The sequence below is a fragment of the Anopheles marshallii genome, chromosome 3, assembly GCF_943734725.1.
Source record: "Anopheles marshallii chromosome 3, idAnoMarsDA_429_01, whole genome shotgun sequence".
Classification (NCBI taxonomy): domain Eukaryota; kingdom Metazoa; phylum Arthropoda; class Insecta; order Diptera; family Culicidae; genus Anopheles; species Anopheles marshallii.
In genome coordinates, this window is record NC_071327.1 from 20,883,537 (window position 1) to 20,907,016 (window position 23,480).

Below are 23,480 nucleotides of genomic sequence, written 5' to 3' on the forward strand. Positions count from 1 at the left end.
GCGTACCGTCCGTCGCACGTTAGGCCGTGTGTCAGACGGGCGTGGGGGCGACATCCTTGTGGCCTGACTTCTTGCCACCGTTGAGAGATTCGGAGATCTGCTCGAAGCTCTTGCCCTTCGTTTCCGGCATGCAGGTAAGGACGAAGGTGGCGGACGCGACGCAGCAGCAGGAGAAGAACCACATGCACGCGTACATCCCGAGCTGCTCGACCGCGATCGGGAAGTACTTGACGACTAGGTACGCGACGCCGGAAAACTCCAGCAGACAGAAGGTGACGACCGAGCCGCGGATCTTCGGCTCCAGGATCTCGGTCATGATGATGAATGGCACAATACCGATACCGATGGCATTGATGAAGACTAGGGCGGACATGCTGGCGACCGGCACCCACCGGAACCAGTCCACCTCCACGCGCATCTCCTGCAGGAAGGTGTACGTGCCCATCGTGATGGTGCAGACGGCACAGCCGAGCGTGGACACGACCAGCAGCACACGGCGGCCCGCCTTCTCGACCGTCATCGTGGAGACGTACGAACCGATCAGCTGCAGCGTCGCCACCACAATGGAGGACATGGCCGGGCTAAGGTTGGACTGGGACTCCTGGAAGATGGTGGCCGTGTACGTGATGAGCGGTATCGAACCGGAACCGGCCGGGAACATGATCACTATTACGCAGATCAGGATCGGCTTCCAGCGCGATCGGGTCACTAAAGAGCAAAAAAAGGACGCGAAGAAAGGATGAAAAGAAAGCAAAAACACACCCCCAATCAGTTTTGTGCTCGTGCCCCGGGGAACGAGGGAAACCCTCCTATATGGGTGATCTTGATTGGATCGGACTTACGGAAATCTTTGATGTGTATCTGGTTGGAGTCCTTCTTCTTGAGCGGGCCAACATTGTGGATGTCCTTGAAGCGGGCCACCTCAGCGGTAAATTGTGATGTTTCACTTTCGGCTTCCTCTCCGCGATAGAACCGCAACGCCTTTATCGCTTTCTGCAACGAATAGAACGCATTGGGTCCGTAGAGAATTGGAGCAAAGTAGCCACGAAAAAAAAAAACAAAGTAGGCAAAGCAGAAAAAGTGTGTTTTGTTCTTGGTTACAGTACTATTCGCTCTTATGGAAACTTACACACTAACCTATATAAAGATTAAGTACATTATCTTAGGTCGCGGTACTGTTTGACACAAGCCGTTTTTTTTTGCTCTTCCTGTTGATAAGACGCTTGTTTTTTGTCCCACAATCGATGGAATTGGTAACGAATCATCGAAGAATGTAACGAACGATCGTGCCTCGTTAACCTTTCCGACCTGACCACGCCAAGATGTATTCTAATGAGGCATGCGCAGGCCCGCACTATCTTCGCACGAGTTGTCACTAATGATCTGTTTTTTGTTTGTTTGCTTCTGCTTCAAACGGATGTACCTTTTTTTTGGAAGGGTTTGTTCATGCAAACGATTACACAGCGCTCCGTTCGGTTATCAGGGTTCGAAAGGAGTCTTCTTTTACAGAGACAATAATGTTTTCTTTCGTAGGTCAGGGAGCCTTCAGACGTGACATAACCAACGAATTCGCCCTTTGTCTTTTGTTTTTGCTACTGGACGCTAGCATCATTCAAGTAATAATTCCGACTTCTAATCGATTGATTCACAATCGGTTAGTAACAGGCAATACATTTTGAGAACGAACTTAAAACAGACCTTTTGGATGGCAATAATTGGAAAAAAATAACTATTCCTGGTAATTTGGCAGGAAGTTTTAAACTATAAAACTGTTGCTTAATCGCACAGTAGCGATAGAGCTATTAAAGGGCAACGAAACATTGTAAAACTGTGAAGCCCCTAGGACTTAGACATACAGAAAGACTTCAAGAATTGCTTCTTCAAGAAACTTTCCTACGGTCACACTCACATTCATCTTAACCGCTTCTAACCGTAGATTAGCTTATCGCGCTTTAACTTACCTCCTTCTTCTTCTTGACAAACAGATACTGTGGAGATTCTGGCAAGAAGCAGCAACCAAGCGAGTAGACCACGCACAGCAGCAGCGCAAGGTACGTCACGGCCCAGCAATTAACGTAGTGAGATATGATGAAACCGAGCAGGATTCCAAAGTTGCATGAGATGGCGAGCATTGTACCGAGCGTTCCTCGTATTCTGTACCGCAACGAGCCGAGAAGAAGTTCCAGTAGTTCCGAATGAATGTTTTGCAAACGGTCGTTGAGGGACTTTAAGCGAAATCCTTACCTATCCTCCGATATCTCCGACACGAACAATGGCACTATGGACAGCGTTCCACCGCCGGCAAAACCGCCAAAGATGCGCGACGCATAGATCACGGACAGGCGGGTAGCGAACGGCATCACCGCCCAGCTGATCAGCTGCGTCACCCCGATCAGCATCAGGGCGGACTTTCGGCCAGCAATTTCGGCCACCCAGCCGCACACCAGCGGTGCCAGCATGCAGCCGATCGTACCGATCGAACCGACCGTACCCTGTTCCTCGCTGCTGATCTTACCCGTCACCAGCGGCGTCTCGTCCGAGGACATCAGGATCAGGTTGGGCGAAAGCCATCCTATCGACAGACCGTAGATCAGTGTGGCGAGATTCGCTGGAACGAGAGAAGCAAAGGAAGAGACAGCATGATTAATGTGGTGTTCTACCGCCGGGAACCGCAAACCGGGTTAGCAAACAGCTCATAGCTCAGGAGGGCGTGGGTCGACAGGCTGGCAATATATTATACTTTCCGTTTCCTTCACCTATTCGAGGTCACCTGTTCCCGCTTTTGCATCGTTAGTTGTGAGCCCTATTTAGCGTTGAAGGTATGGAGTTATTTTTTTTTTATTTCTCGCAACCCCCCCAACCCCCCACGTTTTACGGTTTGTCGGGACGGATTGATAACGCGCTATCACTTTGCCCTTGAGTACCCCAAGGTACGGTGGGTGAGAAACTGGCTTTCAAGGGTTTACCTCCTCCCCCTTTTTTTTCGTGGCATTCCAGCTGACGTTCCGAGAAAATAGCGCAACTATCTTGTACGTTGCAAGGCTGTTGACGTAATTCGGCCTGATTAATATTGATTGTGGCCCCGTGTATATTGGGGGTTATATTCTGGGGCGTTTTAAGCCTCCTGATATCCTCCGGTCTGGGCGACAATTGGTAATGTTCTACGATGCAAAGCATCACAGCACAGGCAGTGGAAAAATGTTCACTCCAAATCAAAACCTATCAGTTAGTGGTGGCTTTACCGCGATGACCCCGGCCGAACGCGCGCTATCAACTGGCAGCGAAGTGTTAATTCCACCATTTCGCTAACCATTGCGGCACGAGCACGGGCCGAAGGGGGGAGTAGGAAATGCGTTTGGAGGATAATTGAGTTATATGTTGGTGGTGGCGTGGCCATAAGTGGGACCGAATGCGGCAAGATTCAATCAGCTGCATTTCTGGTCCGGCTGCAATCGAATCAAATGCACTCCGCACATGAACGAGATCACCGGCCGTTTACTGCGCAGTATGATGCCCGCCAGATGGCCCGGGGGGTTTCACTTTTCAGGCCAGCGCAAGTTGATTTAACGAGGCTAAGCCGGACCCCCGTTTGCCGGGATCGTCATTCATCCGCATGAAGCTTGATAAGGTGAATAAACATGTAAAACACACACACATACAAATTGGACCAGAAGCACTGTGAAGACTTTGCGTTCGGGTGTCCTTTCACGGTATGTGGCCCCGGTCTGTTTGGGGCAAAATTTTCCCGCCGCAATGTTTACCGCTCACTGTGTCGCGCTAATCAAAGTGCAAACAAATCAACGTGGCGCGCGGTTGATCGACCGTATCAACCCGCCGGCCGGATGATGGCGTTGCTAGGTTGGCTGATAGTGGCCGTCACAAACCAGGCCACCGTGCCGTGCCGTGGAGGAGAATGTTTGTGAATTCTGACGGCGAGTAACCAGACACACGCCGGCGATCACCGGCCGGTGAGTGTTTGTGGCGAGATCTGTACCGTTCAGAAGACTTCCATTGCGGTGTTGTTGTTGGCAGTGCGAACGCAATGGAGGGAGAAATGCGCGAAACAAAAAAGGGGGGCAACGTCCGCTGATTCACGAGGAAACCATTTCACCATCGACCATCAAAAATCCTCTCAAGTACCAAGTGGCTGGAATTTCCAGCAAAAACCACTCCAGCCTGACTCATAAACCCGTCCCGTTTCGATAGCGTCGGCCGAATGGAAACATTCCGATGGTGGTAAACAAACGATCACGGTCATCTTCCGCTTGCCGGACGGGGGGCCTTTGGACAAAAGGGCACCAAGAAATAAAAACCGCAATGCACTTTGGCGCACCTCTGAAAGCGCAAGCGCAAAAAAAAAACCCGTTGTCTTTCAACGACGCTTTCTAGCAGGATGAAGATTATCGTTTCATACAAAACGGCACAAAAGAAATGTAAATAATGATGTAGCAGATTGCTTCTCGGGAGAAGATCATTTTTTGGCGTGATCTAACATTCGGCGCAAAGGGATTGCGCGGCATTACGCACCGCGGTGCTCAGCGGGGCACTCGCGAGTTTCCTTATCTGCCGTAGGTGAGCTACGCGTTTTCTTTCCTTTTTGGTAAGAAGAGAGCGGGGAGAGATAAAGAGAGAGAGAGAGAGCGAGAGTGGTGGCTGTTGAGAGTGAAAAGCAACAGGAGCGAACAGTGCGCGAGAGATAAAACGGGTGGGTTGGTGTTGGTGTGAAGAAATTAATGAAGGGAATGATTTTGAGATGAATCGATGAAGAGTCGTGGTGGTTTCATTTCATCGAGAAATGAGAAAGACACAGGGTGGCTCATCTGTCAGCCAGCGTAGGTGGCAGTTTAGAAGTATACTACCACGCGTAGGGGTGGACCCCCATGTTTGTGTGTGTATGTGTGTGGGGGGGTTGAATTGTGCATATGCGAGCCGAAGGAAAGAGGTGTATCCACTCAAGTGTCTGTAAAGCTACCACCAACAACCACTCAAACCATGGCCACCCCCCCCCCCCCCTCGCCTTTTTGCTGGCCCCAAAACACCCTCCCCGACGTGCCACACAGTGTTGCCTGTGTGTCGCGCGGTGTTATCTTTGCGATGGTAGTGATGAGTTCGGCCAGAACTAGGCCATCGGTAACGTTCGATCAGAGCAGCTGTTTGCAGGGCAGGGTTTGCGGAAGGTGGTCACCCGGTGGCAGAACACACAGTGGGGCCACCGCTAAGTGCGTCGTCGATGAGGTCGATTTGTGTTTTGGATGTGTTACTGACTCGATTTTTTGTGAGTGTATGTGTATGTGTGTGTGTACGACAAAAATATTACACACCCCTCCCCCCCAAAAAAAAAAATGAAAGCAAAAAAAAACGCACAAAGTATATGACGAACGGCTAACAAAAGACCTTCCCGCTGTTTGGGGTCGTCTCGCGAGGAACTCGTCATGCATGTGTTTCGGGGTGGCTTTTTTTGTGGGTATGTTTGAACGCGAAAAAAAAAAACAAGCCTCCCACACCCTTACAATGCTAAAGCCAATACAAAGGAAAAACAATAAAACGGCAGAAGAAAACACGAAATATTTGGCCGACATTTTGGGTTTATCAGCAATAATTGAACAACGGCACACAACTAGAGCAAAGCAACAAAACCCGCCCCGGGTACGAAGACCCGGCGTAGGTGCGTCCGGGTAATGTTTTTTTTTTTTGGTCCCGAAATGCGTCTGAGGGTGTGCGGGTTCCCCGGTGCACCCGGTGTTACGTCTGTTTACGCGCGCGGGCCCCGGTACGGCACCATCGACGTCAGCCATGTGCGCGCACGGAATTTCGTAGCGGAATGCAACATGCACAGGAATACGCGTTGGTTTGGGCCCAGCAGCCCAGCCGGTAAACGTACGCGGTTGGGCCAGCCTGCTTTGATGTTTGGAGAAACCAATTTGCGGTAGCAGCTGCGAGCGGTTCGCTTCTTTGCTTGGGATGGCGAATTTCGTACCAATTGAATAACAACGCGTTCGGCAACTTGAACACTATTGTCCCCAACTTTTGAACACTCGACGCGCCCTGACGAGTTCGTCTAAGACCTAGCGCACTTTGTTCTATGGGAAAGGGTAGAGTACCAGCAACCGCCTCTTTAAACCGCGGAGGGCAATTGTTTGGCGTTGAAACCGATCGATTGAACCAATCAAAGGCAAAGCGTTTCGGTCAACATGTGCTGGAAGAACAATTGTCAAGTGTGAAGTATGCTCGATGGGTTGGCTGAACGATGCGTGCGCAAGAGACCCCCCCCCCCTCCCGACACGACGAACAACAACGATCGGAGAACTAGCAGATGAAAGTGAAACGGTAACGGAGCCGTACTTCAGTGCCTCTGCGGGCTCAACCAGATGGCCAGATTGAGAGGCTGCCGGGTGTGAAGGCGAGCATAAAACAGAGCGAACGAGAGCGAGATCGTGCGCGGGAAGCATAATTTAAATATGTCACGGGCATAGGTGAGGGGCGAAGGCCGCCGAGGACCTAGTTTCGCGCGCTAATGAGTCAGCCGTAGGGCTACGACGGGGCTTTCGACCCTTTCTGCTGAAACGGGGAAGGCGGGTTTTTTTTTTGCGCTGCGAAACGTAGCGAGAAAAGCGCCCCTCGACAACGGTCCAATCGCAGAGCGAAATGATGCTGGGGCGTACAATGTTGCTGCGCGCACCCGTTGGTAACTTTAACGACACGTTCGGGGACTGGATGCCCCTTGCGTGTTTGTGCCCCTTGTCAGCGATCGGTTGCGATGAGGATTAATGCATGTTTGATGAACTTGCTGCACCCGTGGGTGGGATCGTTGGTGATTGACGTTGTAAACATATTAATTGTACTCGTTTAGCCACCGGACTGTAAACATTTTATTTTCACATCTTCTTTCGCACATGCCAAGAATTCGTCTTATTTGGTACGTTCAGCGCGAGGAACTTATATTTTGTAACCAGCTGGTATGTTACACGAAATATGGCAAACGCGCGAAACATAACTTGAGCCTAATGGACACGTGACTTTATGAGAATTATTACCGCCCGGAACCGGTTGGGTTCCGAAATTGGGAAAGAGATGAAATGTTGTCCGACTACGAAAGGAAACTTGGAGATATTTTGGTGTGTGTGTGTGTGTGTGTGTGTGTGTGTGTGTGTGTGTGTGTGTGAATGTGATTTCAAGAAAAAAAAGCGCTGCAAAAAAGCCGCTTATAAGACTAACCCCGGTCCGGTACGGCTGGTATGTTCGGAGACAGATCGTAGACAGGGAGGGAGATTTAACATGTAAATCCAACCGTCTGCGGAGAAATCTGCAAACGGCGTGCAGGGAGTGCCTGACACCTGGAGCACCCGGCACCGTCCCCGGCTACCAGCGTCAGCCGACGGTCAGAAGCCAATGGCAAAGCGCAACGGATCGGAGTACGCGGAGCAGGGTGGTGGTGGCGGTATAGAGCGAGGAGAGAAATCGAACACAGCGCACGATCGCGTGGTCACGAGACTCGACGTTATTCATAATTCTCTGGGCCTTTTGGGGTGACCGGTGTACTACTGTCACCACTACCAAGAGCGTTTTCCTAACCACCGACTACCTCTGCCGGGAAGTCGCCCGAGTCGGTTGCGCCTACATGGTCACGGGGTTTGTCGTTGTCGATCAGTCGAAAAGCCGGCGGGCAGCCGGACTGCCATTCGGTAGTCCCGGGGAGGGGGGGGGGGGGGGGGGGGGGGGGGTCCCACAACGCCAGTGAACCAGTTTGCAATTTAGTAATAATAATTTCACTTTTGTTCCACTGGCACCCAGCGGCAGTGGCCAGCGGAAGAAAGTTTTCGATTGCTCAAGTTTGTGCCGTGGAGTTGGCATTGCCTGGGTTGTAATACAATGTCACGCGGATGGGGAAAAAGGGGTTGAGCGTTAAACGGAAGCCCCCGTAGCCCATGGTAGGCTGTCGGAATTCGTAACCGAACCGTATGTACAGTTAGGAACGCTGTAGCCACGACGGGTGGCTGTGATTTGGTCGCTTTGGCTCGGTCCCGCTTTGTCGCATCCTGTCGCAAATGCAAATGCTTCACTCGACAGATAAACGCATTCGGACTTCCAAATGAGGAACAGCCCCCATAAGACCGCATTGCATGGCGCGGAGCGACTGGATGGCAGTGTTTGTTTGAAGTTGGGTGACAATTTATGCGTGGACGAGTCAACTCGCGCGCACACACGTCGGTTGAGCTCGCGTTCGTGGCTGTCAAACTGCTGCCTGTCCACCGGTCATCCGGTGTGTCATCCAGCACGGACGGATGGTGATGCGATCCGATGCCGCGACAAGACACGATTGTCAGAATGAAGGTACCTCATTGCTGTGCCGTCGGTATTCAAGCTTTTCGGTGAAGATGTCCCGGGATAATGGTGGCGTGTTGTTTGTCGCCTGTCTTCAAGTGTCTAAGAAGTTGTAAAACAAACTTGTTGTGCATCGGGTACTTTGCAAATAAGAGATAAGAGCGACCAGCACGGCTGTGGCGGGGTGAAGGTTGCAAAAAAAAAAAGGGAAAAGAAACCCTGCAGCGTGTGAGCTACCAATGGGCATAATGGTTTTACGGTTTCGTGGTTTATGGTTGGACGAAATTTGCATTTTACGGCTTATCTATAACAGTTAGTACACTAGTTTTTATGTGCCCCGGGGGCACATTGTGTAACTATGTGTCCGGGAACACAACCAGTAAGATCTTCTTCTTTATCGCCAACAACAACCTCAAGAGGTCTAATGCCTGCCAATTCTGGCTTTTTGTGACTTTATTTACTCCTAGCTGGATTGTCAGTTCCACGTACGAGCGATCGGTTCGGAGGGGATTTTGGTCCAGTCCGTTCGTGTGAAGACCGGCCCCGCTACCATCATGCCACCGGGCAGTTTCAAGAAAGGCCCGCAAGATCAGGTATATGTTGTATTTGAGGCGACCTGATTGAAGTTAACCAGCAGTTCGTCCAAGAAGCCAAATATGGTCTGCAATACTGCGAAAGATGACAACGCAAATAGCGGTGCAGGTTAAAAAGAGCCCCATTTTTGTCCAATTAATTTACATCGATTAGCTGACAGTGAAAAGGAAGGGAATACTAAACCACAAGCCTGCCGGTGCACCGGGGAGTCGTGCACCTTAACCACAAAACGGTAGTCTGGAATTTGCCCAACGGGCAGGAGCGCATGCAAAAGTTCACCGCGGCCGTTGCATGCAAGCGATGAAAGCGAACGGTAATGGGGCGCCCGAACTGCAGCGATCTCATGGAAGGCTCGTTAGCCGGCCCGATAGCGAACTGCAGCGATCGGTGGCAGTGGAATGATCCGCAAGCTGTTTGTTTAATGGCAAACCCGAAATGGACGTTGATTTTAGGAAGTTGCCCGGTGCATTGACCACATTTAGGGAACGTTGGATGGGGGATGTTTTTTTTCTGTTGCTGTTGAATGCTAATTGATTATTTGCCGATCGACAAGAACTGCTCCGGGCGGGCGCACTAGCAGCGAAAAGATACAAAACCATTGTTCAAGCACATCGGTTGCAAATTATCGTGAGGTTTTTGTGTAACGACACCCGAAATTGATTTGGGCACTGTTGTCGGTACCGCAACTGCGTGGACGACTTTAATGATAAGCAATTTCAACACCCATTCTGCACTCCAGCAAACGGACGACGGATGGAAGGAATGATTGTTATAATTAGTTATAGAATGTCTTCCTTCAAAGGTTGCTGGGTGTTGCTGGGTGAGGGTTGGATGGTGGATGGATGCATGGGTGCCGACCGGACACTTTGTTGTTTTTTTTTTTAAGAAGATCGTACCGCCGGTATACCCGTGCACGATCAGTCAAGCGGCAGCACCAACGCCAACAGCGCCACAAGAAGTATCGCTCTTGGCTTAGGTTACGTGCCCGCGTTCTCAACCTGTCCATCGGCGATCACCTTTTTGCGAGATCGAGGAGGCGTTTGTAATTCCTTTTCTTGCTTTTTGTGTGTGGCGCTGTTGTTTTTTTGCGATGCCGTTTTTTGGACTTGCTTGCTTTGGCCGGCCGCACATCGCAGTACGCTTCGTTTGCTGTGCGGTTTGATGTGTGTGCGCGGCCTCATAAATGAGCCCGCAGGTACGCGTAATTCGTGCACGGTCTCGAACATCCCATGTGGGGTTTTTTTTTGTTGTTGTTGTTTGTTCGCTGTGGTTGGTACGAGTACCTTCGCCTGTTTGGCCACAAAATCGAGCATCCTTTTATCCTGACCAAGGGTGATTATGGCAACAGCGGCGGTTGGGGGGAGGAAGAAGGAGAATATTGGGACCGAGGGAGGGGGGATGTATTCCGTCGGCAGGAGCGCATATTTTCGCAAGTTCAATGAAATATACGCACCGACCGGTGTGCGAAGGTCAACCTGAAGGTGAAATTACTCCTGGCCGAGGTTGGCAGCGTGAGCAGCACAATCGAAAAAATAACAAAACAAAACGGAAACAAAACGGAGCATTATTTTGGACGAGCAGATTCTCAACCGACGGGGATGTGATCCCCAACAAGAAAGCAAAAAAAAACCAACAAATTAACACGCAGAAGATGGCAATTTTGTGAAGAGAGGGGTTCGGTGGGAGGTTCGTTTTGTATTCCAATGTTCTCCCGAAACGTGCCAGGACCAGTTGTTTGCACGGGGGTTGATGTGAGTGTGTGCCGTTTTTTTTTGTTGGGTTGTCTTCCTTGCTCCCTTTCATGCATTAATATGCCGGGTAGAACGGAAACGCGAGATTCGCAAAATAACGACAAATCGCGAATCTCCGCCGGTCGGTTTCATTTTCGGCGTAAATATTTGCGATCTTTCGCGAGCAGGGCTGGCAGGGGGTAGTTTGGTACGGGCAGCGCCAAGGGGGAGGTTTGGCAAAAAAGGCAAAAATGGCGTGCGGGCTAATGCGAAAACTGCACGGTGATCGAGGACGACGGGTTTGTGTGCGAGCGCGATCGTGACAACTTTGTGCCTCCGCTCGCAGATACACGCGGACAGGACCTCAGACACCCCTCAGACAAGGATGGAGGTGTCATCTTTGGCATTTTTCATTAACGCCTTCACAGTGCGGTGCGACATCGATTCGGGCGTTCGAGTTGGCCCCGTTTTGAGTGGAGTCTTAAAAATCGATTCAGCGTTGTGGTATGAATCCTGCGGGCTTTTTTTTGTTGGTTTGGTTTTGGTCGGTCCCCTCCCAAGTTGTTGCTCTGTTGTGGTACGGTGCGTTACCTTAGCAACTTTTCGGCCACGGGGGGGTTTAATGACCACCGAAAATGTTGGGCTTCATGCTTTCGGGGTGTGAATGGGGGGTGCTACTAAAGCCATTCATTCTACAACCACAGACGCTGAACCATAGCCACGTTGTATGTCTGGCCTGGTTGAAGCTTTACTAGTGAATAATTTATTTCCAGGTTAACTGATTCTGGGTTAAAGGGGTCCAATAATGGACCGGATCATACATTCAGCTAGACAGCTAGAATCTTCAGACGGCATCTGTTAAGTAATCCAGCAACTAGGTTTAATCATTCTAAAGAGCATCGTAAAGGTAACAGCATTTTGGGAATGTAGAATGACATTAGGCACATTTAGAGGCAAATCAATTAAAGTTTAGTAACTCAATACATTGAAAACAATGTAGAAGGATGATTAATAAAGTAATCCAATATTATAAGCTAGCTAAAAAAGCCTTCTAAATTTGAAAACCATCTGTTAATAACCCTCTAGAGGAAGTTGATTCCATGCAATGTTTGAAGAAATTTACAAAAGATTGTTCAAAATTTGTTGAAATCATTTCAAATTTCCTTCTACTTAACACAAAAAGAGATTACAAGATTAAGCGTGAGACAACCTCACCAAGAAACTTTTTAAGTGAAACCTAATCATGTTTAAAGGATGAAAAATATTTAGTTTGAGACTTAACGAAGTAGGTGAAGCCAAGTATCCATACCGATGATGAGAAAATTACGCACAATAATCATAATGTAAATTCGCAGGTTCGATATGATTTTAGCAATAATTACTTTAGTTTTTTCTCTGGGATTTTGGAATGCAAACGGTGCCGAACTAAATGTGTTCATGTTTGTGTGTGTGTATCCACATGTGTCAAACCGAATCCGAATGATATGCAAGCAAACCAGCTTTGAAGATGGCACTTTTTGTGTAAAATATTGCTTAATTTCAAATAATACAAAATAATTTGTTGAAAATATGCACGATAAAGAAGTTAAAATTAATTTTGAAAATAGCGTACAAGTCACGACCAGATACAGCCCATAATCCCTGTGAAAAAGCTAAAGCAATCGTCGCTAACATCATATCGAGTAGGCGGATTTACATTTTGAGCGGGAGGAAATATTTCATAGAACACGAAATACATTTCAAGACTGGCGAAGTATGCCATTCAAAAGGTAAAGTGACTTGATCCCTGTACACGCTTTCTTTTTCGCTTCAAGACTGTGATAAAAATAAAAGGAAAGAATAAAAGAGTCCCTAAACGTCAAAACGCGTATAAAAAAAATTGGTGGAAAGTATGATCTGGCCCAATCACAAAAGAGAACCAATTTTATGAATTAATTCCTTAGAGTTTGGAGGTTAATTCAGAAGAAGTACCGTCCTTTTTAAGCTTTGTGGATTACATGGGGCCGGTCTTCACACTACAGGACCGGTCCAAAATCCTGTTCAGATTTTGCCATGACAGGAGCCATCCCACAACGGGTAAATAAAGTCAAAGAAAACCACAAATGACAGGCCTTGACCATTAGGGGTTGTGGTGCCGACGAAGAAGAAGGATTACATCATTTTGCGCCATTTTGACCGCTTTTTTCCCACTGAACAAAAAAGTTAAATTACGGATAAAAAAAAAGTGAAGCGTTACCATCTCCATACGGCTACAAAACCGGACAGTGCTGCAGCGAATTGCAACGTGTGTCGTGCTGTGGCGCATCTTCATCCTGAAGGTCTACCAGTATTCATCCGTCCGACCAATAGGACAAAAGTCACCGTAACCGGATACTTTTTAATCGTTGCGAGTGTGCTTTTTTTTCTCTTCATTTTATTTTCTGATACACCACCTGCATTAATGGTACCACCAGCACCGGGGTCCGGGGTGGTCATTTCGCGAATAAATGCGTGTTCACGTAGCGCCGGCGCGGACCGGAACCGAATCCGGCACAAACTTTACACACGCCAAAAAAAAAACACACACAGCCAGACAGCGCTACCAATTTACTTTTGGCTGCCATGCTGCATGTTTTGGGCTGTTTGGTAAATGTATTTTGGCAGACTTGAATTTTAATCAGCGCACACCTGATTTAATTTCCAATCAGCATGCGAAGCCCGGGCCGGCGAGCCGGGCGAGTGGTGCCAAAACTTTCAAACCCCAAACGACGGCTGAACGAACACCGCACGAAACTGCGTCGTCCGGGTTGGTTGTCGCGGGCCATGGGTCTTATGGGAGAATATGTGTACGCGTATGCAAGCATTATGTGGTACAATGAAGCGATGTGACGATGGGACGGCTCGCTTTTTTTTGTTTGGTGAAGTAGTTCAGGAAGGGTGAAAGGGGGAGGGGGAGGGTGGGGGGAAAGGGAAAGTGTAAGGACGGGAAAGCTCCCAAATATGGTGGCGCAGGCAACCGATGCGCTCCTACTGGTTTTGTTTTATATTTTGATTTAAAGTATTCGCGCACAGCGAAACGAAACCGAAAGGAGAATATTTATGAGACAGAGCAGAGTGTGGTATGTGTTATAAATGGGCGTGCGAGGGGGTCAGTAGGAGGTGGGAAAATTTATGGAGCGCATCAGTTTGGGAAGCAAGGCTTTTTTTTTTGGCTTCTTGTATAATTCTTGCATTAAAACGCAATCAGCCGATCAGGTCCGATTTACAGGCCGTTTCGGTTTTGGGATTTGTGGCGTTATTCGTGCTTTATTGCCATGATTATTTGTTGCCCCTTCTTCCCTTACAGCTGCAGGTTGCAAATCAGCGTACGAGGGTGGTTATAAAAATGTCGATACCGTGTTGACTCGCGTTGGTAATAATATTTCGCGTGTTAAGCTCCCGATCGTACAGTGCGGTGCTGATTGCCCAATCAGTAGCCTCATAATTCATGTTCACAGCATGTGTGATGTATTAACAAATTGCACTATATTCACTCGCTAATTCTGTTTTCGAGCTTTAACAGCAAGAGCAACTCATGGGTTGATCCTCCGTGCGATCGCATTCCGCAGCACACGATGCCACCCAGCCCGGGCCGGGGGTGAAACCGAGCGCACCGGTTTCGCACCGAGAACCTTAGCCCACATTCGGTAGGGTGCACTAAAAGGAAAAGTTTCGTTGCACATTCGGGTCGAGCCGGTCCGAAAGGAACATTCCCCCCCCCCCCCCCCCACAAACGCCACGTTGCAGTTGCTGGAGAACCTTTCCCGGTCGAAATAGTAGGTCGCCCCGGGGAAAAACGGGTTCCCCACGTACACATGGGTCGTGGGTTTTGCGCTGTTTTTTTTTGCGCAAATCGAGCCTTTGCGAAAAATGCTCGTCGACTAGTTTGACCCGTGCGCCGAGTTTCACAAATCTCACAACCAAACTCTTTCCCCGGTGCAGCTGCACAACTTCCGCTGCTTAAGCAACGTTTCGCTTGCCGTACCGACTGCCGAGAGTCGCCCCAACTTTGACCCAATAAAGTGTGCAGTTCTGTTCCTTCAGGTGGGGTTTTTTTTTGAATCAGATCGAGTACGCGATCCGTGAAGGTAGTCGTCGAAAACCAAGAGCACCAGCTTGTGCTGGACAGGTACATGTGTAGATGGGGAGCGAGAATATTGGCGAGTCGGTTGGTGGAGTTTGTTGAAGCAGTCCGAGGAAGTCCCCGCCGGACATGCGGACAGATCGATTGTATGGTAAATAGTGCTGTCTGGATGGATTCCACCGAAACCGGGGGGGTTGGATTGTGGAGTGATATGCCAGAAAGTAGCAGTTATGTGCAGAGGAGTTGCTGACAGCCAATGGCGAACCCAACTTAATTCATGTCTCGACCGCAGGGGAAAATGTAAGTTTCGCTTTTCCATTCGTACTGCAAGCAAAAGACGGCACCGTGCGCGGTAATAGACGTACACTCGAGATATATTCACTTTCGGTAAATTGAGCCAGTGTCCAATGACTGCAATGAGTACGAGCGGAGGCCAGCTGTCTGCCTGTTCGCAATCTTTGTGTCGCCTTTGGCGAGTGAGTGAGTGTTGTGGCCTTAGGAAGCCGGAGGCGGTGAGATGTCGATCGGGTGGTGGTGGGGTCTAAAAAAAATCTGGAGACATCTAAGACTTCAGGTGGCACAAAACGCAAACCCCCTCCCCGTGTTCGATCGGATCATGCCGCACCGTGCGGTGTGGATGTCGAAATTACCGGTTTTTGCTGTTTGTGTGCTTTTGCCATGGTTCGGCTCGTTCGAACCAGTCTCCTGGTGGTGGTACCTGCCCCCAAACTTACCGGTCTCCACCATTCCTCCCCCCCCCCCCCCACGGGGGGTGATGGGTCTCTAAAGTTTGTTTATTTGGAATCCCTCCAGATCTCGCCCGGCTTAAGAAACTGGTTGCGCTCGTGGCGTTGGAGCGCTGGACAGAAACAAGTTTTGCCTTTTGGCGAAATTCTGTGTGTGCATGTCCATCATTGAGAGCCAGTGTAATAGCGAGTTAGCACCAATCACCGATTGCTAGTGCTGTGGTATGCCGTGGACGTTGTGTTGGGCGTTTGCTGATACCCAAAAACCTTCCAATCGGTCTACCTACCACGTGACCTTTCCGAGTTGGCCGTGTGCACCAGAAGACCGTGGTGGCCGGTGGTGGTTGGGTAGAAGTGGCAGGCATAGCGTAGGCCTTCACCGATCATCAATTGGTACCGCGCTGAACGGAAGCAATTCCATCGCGGCTAAACGAAATAATTAAACCCATCCGCGAGGTGCTTCCTCACTCGAATGGCCACACCAAACGCGGTGGATAGAGCTAGAGAGCCGCTACGAAGGGTGGCGTAAAGGCGCGGACAGGTTACAACGGCAGAGAGGGAGAAGAGAAAAAAAAAGAATAGATGACGATTGCTGATCAAATGATGATTGTTTCGATCTTATGACTTCCACATCCTCTGGCTGCTTTCGATTTCCTTCTCGCATGGACCGGGGGGGAGGCATCCGCGCCAGTGGGGGGGAATGTCGGTGGAACCGCCTGCGATCCATTCAACACTTCCTACCGTGTTCTTCTTCCACCTTCCAACGATTTCATCTACATTTATGCGTATGAGCACATACTCCTTTTGGATTTCCTTCTTGCGCCGTTCGACCACCCCGTTCCTGCTCCATCCCAACCCCTGTTCCAGTAACAGTATCACTTTTATACGCGCGTCTTACTCTTTCCACTGCGCTTGTCTCCTTCGGCCCCGTGGTCGGTGGCGTGGCGCACCGTGCTTCCTTTCGCTATCCACGGAGTCACGGTGTTTCTGCTTTTGCTTTCGTCAGTCGCTGTTTGTTTCGTTCGCTGCTTCGCCCGTGTTTCGTACGCGTATCTTTATTTGTTATGCTTTTTTCCCCTCTCTCTCTTCTCATCTGATCTTCTCTTTTTTCTCGTGCCTTAAATCGTACTTTTTTGTTTAAATCCTCCCGCGTTGCGTCTCGCCGTTTGCGGCGCGTGATGCTGCGTGGCGCACGGGCGCTACCGGCGGGAAGAGCGCAATGATGATGACGCGCGATGATCGCGATGATGGTCGCTTCGCTTTCCACGATCACGCTCCTTGCATGACCGCGCGCCGCGCTGGTTCGCTTTTCTCTAGTTCGCTTTTCCTTTCTATTTCGCTTCCTTCACTTTCTGACCTTCAAATCCAGGTGGTGGGATCAACCGTGCCGTGACCCAAAGGCAATTTAGCCTATTTCTACGGGGATTTATCTGTTATTTATTGTCGTTTCATTCCGTACGTGTGCCGATCCGTCGGATACGTATCCGCCCGGGGTGCGATCTGTGCTGCTGTTAGCCGTTTGCTATCTTGCCTCCTTCTTCTGCCTAGTCATTGCTGGTGTATTTTGTTGTTGTTTGGTACACGTGTGGCAATTACCCACATTGGTAATATCTTGTGTGTATGTGTTTGTTTGGGGGTTGTTTTTTTTTTCTTCCAGTTGCTAACCTCTTCGCTTCCACACTTGTCTATTACATTCGAATGATTGTCTCGTTTGGCTTCGATTTTATTTACTATTATTTGAGCAAGTGTAATAATGGTTTTCTATTTCTTCACCGCTTCGTTCCGTGGCATTCAATGGCGTACTTTCGTTTTCTCTGCTGTATTACCACCAAAAAGGAAAGGAAACTGTGTACAAAACTTTAATTTTAACTTCATTTACATTCCGTCGGGAGCTTTCCGTATCGATTCGCTCCCATTTAGTGGATCGTGTTTTTTTTCTTCGTACATAGCCCAAAAAGAAAAAAAAGCTCCCAAAAAACATTTGTGTACCCGTAATGTTTCGATTATTACGTGATCGGTTGTAAAACGGCTACCGTATGTTGTTTACATTGGTTCGAAGGAGAAAAAAAGAGCAAACAAAATTTATTCCTGCAAAAAAAACTCGCACAATTCGCCAACAGGAGCACAAAATTAGCTTCACCTTCGGCGTCGTTAGTATGGACTGCGGTTAGTGGCAGTGTGTGGGGGTATGTGTGTGTGTGTGTGTGTGTTTGGAGCAGTAAAAAATCCGCTTTCCAAATTTACTTCACCAACCTCACATGTGTAATTCAATGCACCTGCAGTGTGTGTGTGTAAATCATTATTTGAGACACACCACCTTTGCCAGTGGCAGAATGTGCGACAGGGCGGCAGGGTGGGAAAACAACAGGGTACACATTACCCAAAGTACAGGGTGCACTTTTTGCTTCGTACGATGTGCATCGTACCCCCTGATACTTCCTTCGCTCTCCGAACTCACCCCTTGAGCTCCAACCCCACCACAAGGGTGCGATCGAGTGTGGCATGCGCGTTGCACCCCGAAAGTGTATTTGGTGATATGACAGAAAATTGATACCCGTTCGCCAGTTCGCGGTCAGTTCGGTGGTTTCGGGAATGTCTTCCCCTCCCCCTCCACCCTCCATGGTTAACTGACCAACCTTCCCTGGTCCCCACATACCGGGTGTTTGATTGGTTTGTTTTTTTATGTTGTAGCGTTATTTGAAGCGCCGTGGCGCAATTACGCATCATTGCAGCCGGGCCCGGGCATGCTCTTCCTGGAAAAAGATGGTCCGGAAAGTCATGGCTGGGATTCGCAGCTTTTTTTTTGTTTCCCCAGAATACGGTTCGGTTCGATCCCTTTGCTTCGATCGGTCGAGGGCACGGTGGTTCGATGTGATTTTATTCCCGGTTTTTGTTGCACTCGTACGTTGCGTTTCGGTTTGAATGGTGCCGGTACCGGGCCGTTTGGCGCTCCTGGGTATCGGGTTCTCCCGTACGGGTACGAGGCTGTGCCCTTGTAAGCAGACACCACTCGCTTCAAGGGAATCGGAAATGCAACGGGAGCTGACGCGTTGCATTCGCGTACATTCGTGAATGGGTTCATAATGCAATCGTTCGGTGGACGATGCAATCTGGCAGCAAGTGGTTCAAGTTTGCATGCATCGATTTATAATAACATTTTGCAATATGATCTGGTTGCTTTCAATAAGCATGGTATGGAACGTATAGAATTGATTTCTTATTGGCTATGTAGTGGAGGCTTTGTGGATGTAAGGGAATGATCAAGATTAAAGTCTCCTAAAATTAACTAGGGAACAATCCAAGTTGACGAATAACGAAGTTATTCGTTAATTTCCGAAGTTATCGATCCCACAATTTCTTGAAGATCCGATGAACCGATTGACTTAAAGGTTTGCGAAGTGCGTTTTTAACATAATCCCAAGATTAAGGCAATAGTTTTTATTTATATTTTGAAGAATTTTTCTAGAATTTCCGATTGTTTTGTAGATAAATTAATCGAAGTTGGAAAATCTATCAAATTATCAGCCAATAATCGTTCTCTTAACTATAAACACCTTCCGATAAGTTAAAATCTTCAAAATCCTACCTACCTGGTATCAGTTTATAGTATCTTTTGCTGCTTAATTAATCTTTTCAGGCAATTCATTCATATAAATCTTCAGTGAGGAAAAACTCGTCAACTCTCAAAAAAATTCTCAGCCTCTGAAGTTCATCAATGTTTGAAGATTTGTGGAACTCCAACGATTCGTGGTGTTCCAAAGATTTGTGATATTAAGTTTATGAATATAGTGATCTGGAACTATCACGTAAACAAAAAGATCTGAAATTAGAATAATTTAATTATAAACATGATTTTTTTCCGAACTTCCGAGCCTTTATCTCCACCCATCCATTCATCGCTTCAATAAGGACGAGTTCTGTGTTTAATGTCAGCAATAGCCACACCGACATCTGCACCATCGCAAGCTGAACCTCAAAATCCTGTTCCTTGCCAACCCCCATGCCATCACAAAACCCATACGCACACACTTCCAGTCCGACAGATATTCTATGCTACGTACCATTTTATTTATATCTTCACATATTCACACCGACAATCCGAACACGGCGTCGACCATGGGTTGCCCCGTGTAGTTGAGTATCTGTAAAACCTGTTTCAATTTTATTTGTCGCTTTTCAATCTGAACGTCCTCCGGCCTGGCAAGCGTCTGGCCTGCCGTTGTTCAAGAATTTGTGGCTTGTTTGCAGCGCGCATTAGGTGTTTGTTGGGTTTTGCTATAAAGCCAACGCACCTCCGTGTGTGAGATCGCTCCGATCCGATGTTCCAAATGATCGAAAACCGATCTGCCAATCTACTGACGGCTGATGATATTGGTCGAGGCGAATAGTCATTCGCTCGATTCCCGGGCCAGAAAAACGAAATGCGATACAAATTCTCACACCCGTATGGTGGGGCTGGTGGTTTCACATTCACGCCCCCGGCACACGTCTGCCTCACGCACTCACAATTAATGACAGTTTTACTGGTGTTGCTGCAGTGTGCGTGCGATGGGGGGGGTTTTTGGTTGCTTAAATTAAGTAAATTATTGATGTTCCCGTACTGTTCCAGCCTGCTGCCGGGCCGTGCTCTTCATCAATTTTCGTGTTAAGCTGCTGCAGCCTCGCCTCCGGTACCCTTTCCCGGGTGTACTTCATTAGGCCGAGTGCCATTAGCTGTTAGGCGTTGCGGAGTATTTTTGTTTTTGAGAAGCTCTTCGGTCTTTAGTGTCAATAAACGAAGAGTGCGTGCGCATGTCAAAACTCTGCGATTGCGGTTGTTGTCCAATTCCATGAGATATAATTCCCCGTAGCTGTGCGCTGATGCTAGTTGATGGTACTCATTCATGCGTTCGGCCACTGCCTGGCACCGAAGAAATCGTCATGCGGCGCTGATCAATTTCAATGATCAAGCTATCGAACGAACGATTCGTACGCATTTCAATATCAATCGGAAGCTTCATTGAACTATTCACGAAGTGGACCTAACCAGCTGGTTAGGAAACGAAGGAGACCAAGTGAATGTGTTCGACTAGCGCATACTTCGTCGCTAGGCGACCTATTTCGTTTGTGCCGGCGGCGATGCAAAAAAAAGGGAGAGTTTGCGAGATGAATGAAAGTGCGAGTGAAAACCGAAAGTGGTTCCAATCTAGAATGTAGGACTGGTTGAACGAAATGCGCACGCATTCTGACTGTTTAGCCTCTAAATCAGTAGGCCAAACATCAACAGAATTACAAAGTTGATGAAGAATATATTGAGATGCATGGGAGAAATCCAAGGAGGCGTCGTCTGGACACTGCCATAATAATTTAAAATCAGATTATGAGCCCTCTAGGAGTATGTTTAGGAAGTAGGAAGAAGGTGGTTTTTAAATATAAAATGAAACTTACCACAGTACGTCGCTAGGTACTGATTTCGGACACCTTTTGCGACCATCTTTATGGTGTCGTCGACTTGGCGTTCGATGAAAATAGTGTTAGACGATGAACTTCTGATTGCAACAAACGTTCCGGCACTTCAATTCCTAACTTTATATGCACGTTCTCACTCAACACTCAACATTCCCATCCGGATGTACCGGCCACACTACACGACACGGTCCTTCCCACCCCGGTACCAGTGGTACTAATAAATGCAGCAAAACAAATCAAAACTACAAATGCAGTACTGGTTTTTTGACAAAACCACCCGAAATATCCGGGGTTTTTTTTATTCCAAAATCACTCCACTCGGGTAACTTTCGAACAAATAAAGCAAACCTCTCACTTTCACTATCGAACCACACTCACACCTTACGTTGACACCGATTCGGCGATTTTTTTGTCGGCTATTTTTGCGTGGCCGCAGTAAAAAAAAAAGCCGAAAAATCCACAATGCACACGATGATGGCACAATCCGCTGCACAACGTAGCAACCCACTCACCACTGCAGCAACGGGTGGCCCTTTGTTGTGGGAAGGGTGGGTGGATGTGTGTGGTGGTGGTGCAACACCAGAAACGAGAGCGAGGTTGTGTTTGGCCGTTGGCAAGCGTCGAAATTATGCAACGAATGGCGTGTGCACACGCATCGGCTGCTGCAGTTGCACTCACGCACGTGGAAGCGGTTTGAAAAGAATTCTCCCGCTGCGGCTAGACTTTTCCTGCTGTTCTGTTTCCTATTCGTCACCGGCCGCAACTTCCCTGTTTGCCGTGTAAACTACACTGTCACTTTCACTTTCGCGCATGTGAATTAATTGTCCGTAAAGCGATTTGCTAAAATGTTTGGCGATTTCTCAAAACTTTCCGCCCGATGGGCTGTGAACCGGCCTGCGAGCCCTCGGTGTTTGGGAACGGTTTTTTTTTTATTTTTGGGGAGGACGCGAGCGAGCCAAACGAGCGTTCGCCGCCTTTGGTCGCCGAGTCTGAAAACGAGACTGAGGCCGGCGAGTTTTGTGTGCCAATCAAAGGCGACGCACCGTGCACGACCCTCGGCTGGCGGTCGGCGGTTTTGCTCACCGCGCGAAGCCCGCGTGCGAGACCGGCCCCGGTTTTTTATACGGGCGGTGAGAGGGCGTGAGAGCGAGTGTGCTCAAACGATCGTCGCCGCCGTGTTCTGTGCTTGCGTCGCACGGGGAAGGACGATATTGCGTTTTTAGTAGCCTGCCGTTGCTGCCGATCACGTCACGAAACACCGACGCACCGGGGTACAGGACGAGCACACTGATGCGTAAACGCGCCGGATACACTCACGCGCCGTCACTCGCGATCGTCACAGCTGAGTTGCCGGGGGTTTGTAACACTCTCGCTTTACACACAGTCACGTTCACGACAACACTATCGGCTCGTGGTGATGTTCTTTTTTTTAATTGTATTTCTGTGTTCTCCTCACACTTGCGTGTACGCACCGGCTGGTCAACTTTCGGGACCGTATGTCCAAAAACAAAAAAACCACTCACACTCACCGCCCCTAATCGGGGGTTCCGTTTTCCGATTCCTTTCGGTTTCCGCGCGATCGTGGCCGCTCGAAGGACGGATGCCGACTGCGATCGTACGCGACCGTGCAGGGACAAATGTAGCCCGAACACAGCCACCGTTTCACACACCCCCTCCCTCCGTTTCACCGCGTGCCCCGCCTCCACCACCACCACGGGCACTGAATTGCCCGCGGATCCCGCTGCGTCTCCTTTGCTGGATGCTTCTGTTGATACGGCGTTCAGACGGCTGCTATTGCTGATAATCTTGCCGTTCGTTGCCGTTGCTGCTGCGGCTAATGAAGATGATGTGTGGTATTTTTGTGTGTTACATTATTTACCACCTCCGTCATCTTCGCCGTATCGTGCTCTTTGTACGTGTGTGTGTGTGAGTTTGGGAAGTTGTTTTTTGTTTACGTTTTACGCCACGCCACTATCTGCACTGTTCTCCCGCATCGGGGCCCCCGGAGGTGATGATCGAGCTTTCGAGTCCGACAGTAGCCGCACGATTATTCTCCGTTTTGTGTTTCAGCGCTAGCAAAATTGTGCAAAACAACACTGACGATCATGACGATCTCGCAACAACAACAACAACCCCAGCCGGATTGATGGTGGTTTCGTGCGCGTGTGTTTGAGCTGTGTTTTAAAGCTCACTTCCCGCCACCGAAACTAACTCCCGCTCCGGGTAACTCCTCGCACCACGGGGGTTGATTGGTTGTGCACATTGTTGTGGTGTTGTGGTGCGTCACTTCTGATCACTTCCGATTCGGCAGATCGGTGGACTTCGGTGCCCCCCCGAGTGCCACCGAAACGTGCGCGCCCGATACGGGTTTTCCTCGGTTTTTCAACTTGCACTTTTCTTTGTGTGTTTTTCCACCCCGGGACGGAATTGGTTTCACTCTCTTTCGCTTGGATTACGCGACGCACGCGATGGAATCGTAACCGCGCGTGCAACCGACAGATATATCCGCACCGTTTCTCTATCGCTCGCGGACTGAAG

The 23,480-nt window shown here is 48.9% G+C and overlaps 1 protein-coding gene across 1 annotated transcript; it reads right to left on the reverse strand.

Moving 5' to 3' along the window:
• Positions 1 to 31: 31 nt before the first annotated feature.
• LOC128716274 (facilitated trehalose transporter Tret1-like) lies at positions 32 to 20,967 on the reverse strand. The gene is made up of 5 exons (XM_053811194.1): positions 20,922 to 20,967; positions 2,245 to 2,608; positions 1,962 to 2,154; positions 843 to 993; positions 32 to 708 (listed from the first exon to the last, which is right to left on the reverse strand). The coding sequence occupies exons 1-5, from the start codon at positions 20,965 to 20,967 to the stop codon at positions 32 to 34; spliced, it is 1,431 nt and encodes a 476-aa protein (XP_053667169.1).
• Positions 20,968 to 23,480: the final 2,513 nt, after the last annotated feature.